Here is a 12173-nt window from a genome sequence, read left to right as displayed (position 1 = left end):
CCACCACTGCTCCACCTGGCTAAGCAGCCACCCTCCTCCAGGTGGGACGGGTCTTCCCAGAGCCTGGCTTCTTCCTGGTCCACAGCTTCTGCCACGACAGTCCCCTTGAGACAGCAGTTCAGGTCACCTGCAAGTCTTCCTTCCTTCCTTTGCTGGGCTCTGCTTGTTTTGTGGCTGAATGGTTTTGCTTGGTGAACAGCCTAGTCCTCTTGTTCTTACCCATTTTTGGCCCATTTTCCAGGAAGGAACACATGGACCTTTCCTCACTGTCTTCCTGTGGTACTTTTCCCTGCTGCTGTTGCTATTAGTGTAACTACCGTAAACGCAAGCTGCAGTGCTGGTTTCTCACGGCTTCACCTCTGGAGCTCAGGCCGTATTGCCTCTGAGCAGACACCTCACAGAGCCTCGAAATTCTCCCACTTAAGCAGGATGGGTAGTACCATCCTGAGTACTCGTCTAGGGCTGTCATCAACAGTTCTTCTGAACTTCTCTCCTGAATTCACTTGCCCTTGGTTTTCTTTGGTTATTGTGCTAGTACTCCGATTCTTATGTCAACAGCTTGGGGTTTGGTGGTTGAAAGGGAGAAGCAGCCAGGACATCAAAACAAGTGGGTTTAGTGGTGTAGTTTTTTTTCCTGAATGTTGACAAATCTGCTTTCTTCTCTCTTCCTTAAGATTAGTCATTTCTGCTTGAATGCCTTGTACCGTGTAGTAACTCACGATTTATACATCAGGAGGAAGATCACATCACATGAGAAAAATAGTACAGGCGATTCATCCCAAGCTTCCTTAGGATTTTTAAGAAGTCAGTCTTTTCTGATTATGGTTTATGTTACAGGTGATCAAAACGGCAATTCATTTTGGCACAGGTTGTGTCGGGTTACGCGTATGCCTGTTAATCCCACATTTCAGCACTTTTTCCTGGAACCTGTTTGAGAATCTTCCTCTCACAAAACGCATGCGGCTGGTTCAGCAATTCAGCAAGGAGGATGACAGGGTTGTCATGACAACCAGTTGCATACTGTGAGAAAAGATGATGCCAAATGACCAGCTTCTGGCTGTTTATCGCTCCTTGTTGAGTAATGTTCCCCAAATTAGATAGGCTTGTCTAATTTGTATTTGCTTGTCCTAGTGGCTTGTATTTTTGCTGCATTTGTTTCTGAGATAGCATTCATGCTTCTTGCAATGATGCTTAGGCGAGACTACCTGCTGACCATCATCGTTGTGAATTATGAGGATAGGTGGTACCATTGATTATGCTGTAGTACATGCAAAGTGAGGAGAAAATTTGTCTTTGGGGTCTTTTTTTGTTAAACCCAAACAACTTAAACTTGCACATTGAGCCCACTACAGGAAATAAATGGGATAAAAACATTCAGGGCCCGTGTTGTTTCTATTGTGCTGTTTAATGGAGAGTGCTCCTTTAGTTTTGTTTGCCTTCACTCATTATTGTATTAATGTCTTCCCCTCCCTTCCAATGCCTGCCCTGATCTTCAGTGTGCATATGGGGTAGGGGAATACACTCCCTTTAGGATCAAATCCTGGATCTGCTGAAGTCATTGGGATCTTCTCAAGAAGATTAAGTTTCTGTGATTTTCTTTTCCTTTGGTTTTGCTTTTCTTTAGGCCCAGAAGGCAGAAGGAAAACATTTTTATTTCAAGATTTTGTAAGTTCAGAAGAGGAAGAAACCACTTTAGCCTATCACTTTCATTTTTAATAAAACCTTTTTATCCTCCTGTCTTCCCAGCTCCTTTCTTGTGCTTCCCCTTCTGTGCCCAGAAGGATGGCATCTGTAACACACATGTGCCATTGTGGGCCAGCTCTTTCCTTGTGCTTCATTCCAGCAATGAAGAAAGCCATCAGATTTGAAACTGGTTTCCCATTGCTGCCCAAACACTAGGACAACATATTGTTGGATCCTGTCGCCATCCCATTCTTTGCAATTTTTGGCACAGGAAACTTTGCTGCAGATCTCTTATTTACAAGCAAGGCACTTTGTGGTTTGAAATCCTTCATTTACATTGTGCACCCACTGCTGGAACGTGAGCAATGGGAGGGCCAGAAACTGACAGATTTATTATTGGCCAGATTACTTTTCTAGATTTGGAAAACTCTGAGCGTGTCCCTGTTTGGACCGTTGTGCTTCAGCCTGGACACTGAACACTCCTTTTCAGTTAACTTTTCACTGTGGAAATATACGTTTGAGGCGGTGGTAGATAATCAAAGTCTAGATCAGTTTGGATGGTATCCCTTTTTTTCAGAGGATCTTTACAGGAGAAAAATTGTTACAAAACAGTACTAAGAATTGAGATAACTAAGCTAGGAGTACAAAAAAGTGAGTTCTCTCATCTTTATCTCTGTAGAGTATGGGTATTTTATTTCCTAACCTATTTAGATAATGTAGATCAAGTGCTCACAAGTATGGTTGAGCCTTGCAGGCAGGTGGTCTCACTTGGTCATTCTACCACCATGCAGTGGAAGGAGTCCTCCTTAGCTGGGAAGACTGACTGAAAATCAGGCTCCGCTCCAGTGGAGCTACATTTGCATCAGCCGGAGACTGCTGCTGCTTCCAAGTAGGGGAAATGAGGTCCATATGTGGAAATGAATCGCTTAAAAAGCAAAACACATATGTCCCTTTAATGATGCAATGATACCTCTCAGATTTCCCTGAATATATTTTCTGTCTTAGTATGAGTCTACCTTGGTGCTCTTTCCCAATTTTCCAAAAAAAATGCTTTTAAATTGAAGTAATGCAGTTTAAATTGTCCTGTGCCATAAGTTATATTACTATGCACCTCCCAGGTACAGAATTTCCAGTGCTCTGATGGCTCTGTACAGCACTTTTACAGTCTCTGTTCTGAAGTCACGTATGCTGCCAACCTCGAGCCCTTTGGGACTGCAGTTCCTCCTATTCAAGAGTACTCTTCTTGGCCACAATTTGATGCCCTAGCCATGCTGGTTGGTGGGATTTTTTTTTATTTAAAAAAGAGCTGTGCATCCAAAATACATGTTTTTTCCCAAGTAAATCTCCCAGTTCAATACAAAATTTATTGCATTAGACCTGTCACCTTGCTTAAGAGTATTTTGTTCAGGAAGTAGGTCTGCCTAGCCTTTAATGAATTAGGTTTGAGGCTCTGGTTCCCTCATGCACAAGGACCTAAGCAGAGAGGCACTGACAGTTCGGTCTCTATCCTCAGCACCTTGCTTATCATCACCACCAAGTTCTCTTTGAAGTGGAGATAACACCTAGTTGCTGATTTTATCCATTTTTGTTTAGTTTATCTAAAGAAAAGTAGAAAGTTTGTTTATTACAGTCTATTTTAAATTATATTTTTTGTTCCCATACAGTTTCCTTGCTGGTGCATTTTTCCTTGAGATATCTATTTCTGAGGTATCTAGCTTTTCTTTCTGTCACATAAAGTGATCTTTTTCTTCCAGTCCTAAGTAATGTGCAGTTATGCTAGTCATCTTCTACTACCTTACGTAGAGAAAGGGAAGGAGCTAGATTATGTTCCTTCCAGACAGGAGTGTTGAGATTTGTTATTGAAATGGTATGGTATATTTCTAGTCTTTATCAAGAAAAGATCTTGATTTATTTAATTTAGCATAAGCACAATGTCATGCGATTAGATTTTAGTACTGGACTGGTGATAGACCAACTTATGACAGTGGTGGGTGGAGCACATAGCTTGTTTAATACTGATAAATACAGACTTTGCTAAGGATGATGGAGATAGTGCTTTACTAGATAACACATTTTGGTCCATAAGAAATCAAACATCTTGCTAATATTCATCCATTCCACTGTTGTTTTAGCACCAGGTCAACCCTAATTGAACATTTTACTTTGGTGTAGTTCTTTCTAAAAAGGATGAGTAATTATTGTCTCAAAACATTAACACAACTTACTCTTAAATTCAAATATATTGTGCTGTACCTTTGCATTCGGGCTCTTCCAGAAAGTGCCTCCAGAGCTCCTGCCATTTTCTTTCTGTCTGTATTTGTTTCCAAATGATGGCCTGCGGTCTTCAGTGGAAGGATTTCTAACTGCGCCTGCAGAAGAAGGCCTGAACTAGTTAAAAGGTGCTTCGGCTTCATGGCAGTTAGTCTCTCTAATTATGAAATATCCATATATTTCATATATATGGATATACCATACAGAGAACGCTGCTGACATAGTCAGGAACGGCAGCTGAAAAGCTGCATTGCGTTTAGATACAGGGCGTACTGTTTGCATCCGTTGTGATGCCACCGATACGACCTGCGCTTGGTGAGTGTTGACCTTGCCTTACACAGGATGCCTGTTACGAGGGAACAGTTTGTGGCATTGCAAAATGATGGAAAAATAAATGGTCTCCATTTACTGCACAAATTCGTCTGCTCTGAAAGATCCTGCTGAAAGCTGTAGTTTCAATTTCTGTTTAATTGAAAAAGGGCTAAAGAGTGATTCATAATGGCTGCAATTTGATTACTATCCTTTCCCCTGAAACAGCAATAAAATAAGTGATAAAAATACTAGTTTTGCCAAAGAGCAAATTGCATGTGCTCTTCAGTGAATTATTTATATTATTACCATCTCTTTTCAATATCATAACACTGGTTTCCTAGATCAGCCTCAGATAATAAAATAACTTGAACTTGAAATAAAAATGTAATTACTAAAATTTCTAATTATTATGCCAAACTTAATATATGAACTATAGCTACAGCATGGAATTTGTCACTGCTCTGTATGAGGTAACTGGCAGAGGCTGACATTTGGAGGAGGGAGTTACAAACAGCAATATACTACATTATATTGGCTTTATCCAATCTTCTTTAGAATACAACATGTTTTCACAAAGTTCTAGCCAGAATTACCAGTTAAATATGGCTGTGTTTATGGTTTTGTAGAGGTGTATCTCTGTTGCTAGTTGTTTCAAAAGAGTGAATTAATAGTTTCATTTTGTGTAACAGACTTTATTTTTCCAGTGTTTTTGAAGTTTTAACTGCTGTCCTCAGTTATAGTGATACTGGGATGAAGGCTGTATTCTTTTTTTTTCTATTACAGGCTCCATGTTTCAGCCATTCAGACAAAAATTCAGACACAAGCATTTATTTCTGAGTGAAATTTGACCAGACAATTTCAGCAAGTGAGAATCTCTTCAGACTGTTTTAATCCTTTGTACATTTATTAAAAATGGAAACAACTATTTATACCCTTTAAAAAAAGAAGTGTTTCTTTGGTATTTTTCTAAAGCCTTACTGGCTTTTTGTGAGTTAGTCCTTTCTCTTTATTTTAATTTTTAAAGAGAAATCACTAACATAAACTCCCTGTTGGTTTTAAAAGGGAATGGTAAGGCATTGCAAGCGCTGCCCTCCCCTTGGGCTCTCACTTCTGATTATTTCATTTTTTTCATCTTTTTCCCATTCTTTTAAAAATGTTCCTATCACCGCCGTGTTGCTGAGTCTCTGAAGAGATAAAGTGGAGGCTGCATGGTGGGGTGCAGCAAGCAGATTCCTCTCTCCGAGTTCTGCAGAGACCAGTGTCAAAGGTTTTCAGGGAGCAGCCCTGTGCCCCGTCGTGTTGGACCCCGTAAGAAGGGACTATGGCGCTAATTCTAAGCAAGCTCTAGGTAGAGGGGAAAGATGTGGTTTCCCAAGGGGCTTGTCAGGTCCTGATGTGGGAAGGTGGTGGAGGCACGAAAGCCCAGTGAAGTCCACTCTGTGTTTTTCAGTTTTTCTCAAATGAAGTTAGCTTCTTATCTTAAACCACATCTTTCATGTTTTTATGTAATCTTCCATTTTAGTCCTCAAAATCCTCTACCACGTCCTTCGACTGTAATGTTTTTTCACTAGAATCGTCCCATGCTTCTTCCATAATAACATCCCCATGAATAGCCAGTTTGGGGATCTTCCGCTGTACGGATAAGGCTTTAGTCTTCTGTCTTTAGTGAGGCAAAACTCCAACGGAAGAATATCAGTCCTCTCTCTGCAACCTGTCCTTTCACGTGAATCTGCCTGCAGAAGACCAGCTGTGAACTTCTAACTATGTTGACCTTTAAGCTGGTAGTGCTGCATTTCAGAAGTTGGGTGCTGACAGCTCACACTTATCTTAGGCAGATTTCCAGGTAGCAGCTTGCCGATGACGACTCACTGGTGTGTCCGTGCCAGTGTGTGCAGATGTGGGGTGAGAGCCGGCCTGGCTCCCATGCACCCCGTGTTCGGACGGGGATAGAAAGTGAGGTGAAGGATCAGCTGCAAGCTCACTGCCCATTTCGGCATGTATTGAAAGGCCCAATATGTACATTTTATGAACACTGACATTACTGTGATATTTTTGAGTTTTATGAACCAGTTATTTAAACTTACTCATGTGTATCTGGACGTGCAGATGTTGCCACGCATACTTCAGTGTGATGTTTAGATATTTGATCTTTGCACATCACTTTTTGCATGATTGTGCATATTGAAAGTGTTTTGCTTTTATTTTCCTTTTATATGGTTGAGAAGAGTGCAGCTGAGTTGTTCAGAGGTTACAACGGGGGACATCTAGAGACAGGTGTTTAGACTTTTGGGGATTTCTGGAACTGATTATGTCAATGTTGCTGATTTCAGATATTGGGCTATGGGTGAGGCTTATTATTGAATTTAAGTGTAATGATATTGTCTAGTTTTTCTTCTGCAGAATTTGCTCAGATTAGTCCTCAAGTGGTAGATCAGTAACTTAAGAACTCTAAGTGGCTCTGGGGAAGAAACAGTCTGGATTGTGCCATGGAGTGTGAAAGTTATTTCAAGTTACCATTATGTCATTTGTGTGTGTGTGCATATGTGCATAAATGTGGGTAGCAGAAATCAGAGAGATTCAGAAATAAGTAACTGTGATAAAACACCTCATAGGAAGCTTGAGGATAGACTAACAAGAAACTTTTAATTCAAAAAGAGATTAAGAAGAGCAATATAACATGTTATTCATCTGTCATCCACTGAAGGTGTTTTGAGGACTGCCTTTGAAGGTTGGAAACAAGTTGCCAGGCTAGATGAGCCACGGCTCACTGGTATGGTGCTTCCTTTATTCTTGGGGTTTTTTCTCGCTAGCTCAGTTCACTGTGCTGGTGTCAGCCTTCGTATTGTCTGCTTAAGTGCTGGTGGAAATGTCAGTGCGGGAGGTTACTGCAGCTTGACGGTCCTTGGAGTAGACCATAGCAGCTGGTTAATAGCATGTACCATAATGATACCACCAAAGCAGTTTAGCTGAGAAGTTTACAAGAGCACTGGCTCCCTTCCCAGCCTCTGGAAAGCGTGTATCCAGCAGAAGGTAACTGCCCCTGCTGGGGTGCAGCTGGTTTGCAAATAGGTGATGCCCCTGCTTTCTAAAAAGCACTGCATGCTCTCCACTGGTGACATCTCTTATATGCATCTATAATCCCAGGTAAATCTGGGAATGTCTGTAATTACGATATGAATTGCTGGCACATTCTTAAGTTAGCAGGAGGTTTGTCAGTAGAGCCAGTATTTTATCTCTGTGTTGGCACTGTGGATGAGTTTTTGATTTTTTTTCCTACTCCATTGTAAAACTAAGTGAAAACAGTATGTTTGTTTGTGACAGTCAGTGTGTGTGTAAAATGATCACTCAGTTCTTTTGTTCTCATTGTTTTGAACTTTTAGATGTTGTAAGTAAACCCAATGCAGGTTGTTTAATTGTGGGTGGTGGTGGTGTTGTTCTGTTTTGATAAGCTGGCTTTGATTAGCAGAAATATATGCTCTGCTACCATGCATTGAGAAGGGAAGGTGCTATGATAAAGAGGATAGAGTACACCACAACTCCAAATTTTTCTTTATATGTTGTGATTTAATATACTTGAAGCTAAACCTTATTGGAAGAGCTGGTTTATCTGATAGTATTAGATAGCTGCCATATTAGAACAGCTCTTTGGTAAGTAGTGTATTTTCTTCCTCTCTTTATAGGCCAAGTCAAACGAGGCTTTGTCACCTTTGAGCCTCAATAATTCAGTGTGCTTTTCTGGTGTTCATTTACATAGGAACTGTACAACAGCAGTACCAGCTGTGCATCACTTGCTTCAGGGGCAGACCCATAGAAGAACTGTTCGTGTCTTAGTAATATTGATGCATTTTCTTTTTTTTTTTTTCCTGTTCCCACCAGATATATGGAGTGATCATTCATTTCAGACAGACCCAGACTTACCACCTGGCTGGAAAAAAATCAATGACATTGCTGGGATCTACTACTGGCACATACCAACAGGAACAACTCAATGGCAACGTCCCGTGTCCATCCCAACAGATCTCCAGGGCTCACGGAAAGGATCGCTTGGTTCCATTACTCCGTCTCCTACTCCAGAAACTGAGGTAACATATTGTGTCTTCTTGTGGGCTGCATACAGCTGCATACAGTAAATAAAATTGAAATAACTTTCTGAACTTGCAGGTTTAACTGTTAGCTAAACTGAGCTTTAGAATATGGGGCCTGATAGTAACCCAAAGTGTAGCTATTCGTTGATAATATGTTGTAAGTATCTATTTTCTATATGCATTTTCTAATGGCTGTGCCTCATGAAACATCCTAAACTTTGGATGTGTAGGATGAAATCAGACATATCTCAAATAAATTAGACAGCCAATGCCTGATTAATGTGAAACTACTACAGTTCTGTAGCATGCACTGATGCGTTGCTGCATTATATGGATACAGGATACATAAAATTTATGCACATTATAGCAGTCTTTCAGCTGGGCTCTTTGCACCTTCTTTCTTTTTGGTTCACTTGGTAGGAATATCACACAAAGACATGTGAGTCTTCATTTGAGACACTAGTTCCTTTACAGGGTAATTTCTATTGAATAAACATCAACTATTCTCAAGTGTAAGTCTCTTAACATCCTGCCAGTAGAAAATATCTGCAGAAATGGACCACTGTGTTACAGTCAGTCTTTAACTGTAAACAGAAAGAAATGCACTCTCTCTTCCACGTGCTGAAAGAGCAATATGTGATACTGCCTTTTAAAATGATCCTTTCAGGCACAATCTAGGGGGTTGATTGATGTCATGTAAGTAGAAAAATAAAATAAATTATCAGAAAGAAGGGTATGCTTCAAAAAATGGTCACTTTGTTTTGGTATGCTGGGAGGACTTCTATGGAGTGAAATACTAATATAAAATCAAATTGTTTTGAAATGTATTCTTTTTCATACTAACTTTTCAGAAGAAGGTCCACAGTTTTATGAAATAAAGGGAAGTCTTTGTACTAGCTTTGAGTTTTGGATCAGGCAATCCTTAGGTTTTATTTATGTATTTATTTTAAATGTATTTAGATATGACATTTCTTCTGTTCTTGATTTTGTTGATATATGCACCAAATTAACTTAAATGAAAGTTAAGAGGAGTTAAGGACATTCAAGTATATACTACTGTCTTCAGCCTGAAACTTTTATCCTGTATAGGCTTAAACATGTACGTTCTTGTTCATTATTTTAGAAAGATTGCTCCCACATGTTCATAAATGCTACTCATAAGGTTTGCAAACTTGACCACAACATTTCATTTATGGTCTACATCAGTCAAGCTCCTGTGGCATGTACTGTGCACCAAGCATGCTGGAAGTTATTTCTGAGAGGGTTCATGGAGAAAGAACAGTAATTGTTATCGTTCCGCTAGAAAACAAGGAAAAAAAAACAGGAAATGCTCAATGTAAAGTGCTGCACTTGCTTCTAGTATAAATTCCTGTAATGTACACATGAGGATATAACTTCACCATTAAGTATTTTTCTTACTCTAAAATATGGAGAACAGGGCTTTAATTAGTAAGTTATAGATGTCTTTCACAAAAACCAAGAAATCGGTATGGTTGGTAAATTGCAGAGAGAAAATGTGTGTATTAATTTTAAATATTTTTCTACCTCTGTTTAAAATGTCTTCACAATGAAAATTTCAGACTTGCTGGTAATGTGGCAGATACACCTTTAACCTTTCACAATTTTGTTTGCTTTAAATGAAGAGTAGTTTGTGATTATAAATAATGATCATTAATTCTCAGCGGCATCATGGAGAATACAAAATGTATGAATTATAATAACATAAATTTTAATACAGTGTAGATGTATTAAATAAGACAGTTGAGGAGTCATTCTAAAATGCCATGTATGTGAGTACTCATGTATGTAGTAGGCTCATCTCGGTTTTGATATGGCAGTTCTAATTCAGCAAGGAATTTGATCCAGGAAAGATTAATGCATATACAGCTCTGTGGCAGCATCAAGACCATATACTGTAGTGTAAAAGATGATACAGAAAATAAGCAAGTTTCCAAAATTTATATTAGTGTGATATTATATGGTTATTTTAATTGTAGGTATAGACAAAGGCCTTTGTCTTTTGAAAGTTTCTGTATTCATTGATAAACATCTTACATACCATTATTTAAACAATATTGATTTTTTGACTCAGTGGTTATTAAGATAGCATTGCAATACAATACCAGCAGACTTACAGTAATGGAGTTCAAAATGAGAGTGTGAATTGGGCTCAGGACTTTGTGCACTGCCAAATTCTGAAACCACTACAAAGAAGCGATGTGGCTGGAGTTATAATGAGAACTGTTAGGAAAAGTCTTGTATTTCTTGAAACCACAGATGTTGAGCTTTATTAAGAGGGAACTGGAGGAAGAATCCCTTGGGATTCAGCTGGTTCTGAGCAGAACCCCGCTACAGAGCACTAAGAGGGAAATAAGTCATGGTGTGGGTTTAAGAGATAGGGTTAGGTAATGAAATAGTTTGTAATCTAGATTTAACAGCTCAGCTATCGTGAATCTTTGGGTTTTCATCTCTCTGCAATCAATGCTTGCCAGCACCTAATCATTTCCAGGTCATTTGCAGGTGATACTGGTTTCTATCCCTGTTCACTGCACTGCAGCCTACCCCAAGTGCTCCCCCTCTCCCTCCCCGTGAAGGATTAACCTGGACATCTGTGATACGGTCAATATGACACTTCACAAAAGATGTGGAATTCGGTCTAGAATAGGGGCTCCCAAACGCCTTTATCCCGGCACTACCGTTGGCAGCAGCAGTCGTGGTGGACAGCTTCCAGCTCCAAGTTGGACCATGTGTGAGCTGTGTGCTGCTGGTTCCCTCATTGCTGTTTGGAAGCCTGTGCTCCGAGATAATCTGGTTTGGGAGGGCTGGTTTAGCTCATTCCCACGTGCTGGAATTTGGATTGCTTTCTTCTGAAAAGGTTGGGGGATATATAGGTTTTAGGCAGATGAAAGAGTATAATCTAGGATTGAAGACTGGCAGGGGTAGCGTTTCATATCTGTCCCAATAGGCTTCTGGGTCCATAAAAAATACTTTTATCTTTATCACATTTGTCTGTGAAGCATCATGTGCTAGTCTTGAGATGAGTTTATTTGGGCTCTTTCAGCTTTTGAGTTTGTCAAAGAAACATTTAGAAACACATTTTTTTTTCCCCCCAGAGTAATGCCTTTTTACCCTTTGTCTTGTTTCCTCCTTTTTTTTTTTCCTTTATTTTTTTTTCTTTTTTTTTTTCATTATTTTGTGTCCCTGTCTCTTAAATGATGTGGTATACAGAAGCTTTGCTTCATCTGGTAGAATGTGGCTCACAGCTGAGGGCAGTCAACAAAGAACAGATCAAGTCAGCCATTTTTATGTTGTAGCTTACTCTGGATATTTAGCATAAAGAAAAGCAGTTACTTACTATTGTTGAACAGAGAATCAGAAAAAAATGGGTAGGGAGGAATGATGCTGTAATGCATACAAATAGCAGAAAGGGTTTTAAAAAGGAAAAAAATGCAGAAATGCCGTACTTTTGCACAGACTGCAAGGCAATTTTTCTTTCACAAGATAATCAGTAAATTTCAATCCAAAGCAATTATGGGTTAAGCATTATGCGAAAATCCTGCAGATTTAACAAAAATGCTAATAAATGTTAAATACGAACAACCTGGAATTCCTTCTCTTCCTCCCCCTCAAAAGCATGAAAATGTGTTTTGGTTTTGCACAGTTGATTAAATTTGACTTAGTTTTAGGTGGTTCTTTTCTCCTGTGTGTTGCCAAATGTCCTCCTTTGTGAATCCTCGTCTTTTGTAACGTTCTCTTCCAAATTTTAGAGATTTTGCTGCCTCTTTTCCCATTTCCTATGCAGAGAAAAAGCTGTAGGGTTCA

At 39.5% G+C, this 12173-nt stretch overlaps 1 protein-coding gene across 1 annotated transcript in view; it reads left to right on the top strand.

The window, feature by feature from the left end:
* APBB2 (amyloid beta precursor protein binding family B member 2) overlaps window positions 1-12173 on the top strand; it is a 190240-nt gene that overhangs the window by 110230 nt on the left and 67837 nt on the right. The window contains exon 6 of the mRNA XM_075148973.1: window positions 8143-8348. Coding sequence (XP_075005074.1) covers window positions 8143-8348 — 206 coding nt within the window. The remainder of the gene's footprint in view (window positions 1-8142; window positions 8349-12173) is intronic.

The sequence above is a fragment of the Calonectris borealis genome, chromosome 4, assembly GCF_964195595.1.
Source record: "Calonectris borealis chromosome 4, bCalBor7.hap1.2, whole genome shotgun sequence".
Classification (NCBI taxonomy): Eukaryota; Metazoa; Chordata; class Aves; order Procellariiformes; family Procellariidae; genus Calonectris; species Calonectris borealis.
This window is presented reverse-complemented; position numbering and strand designations above follow the sequence as displayed.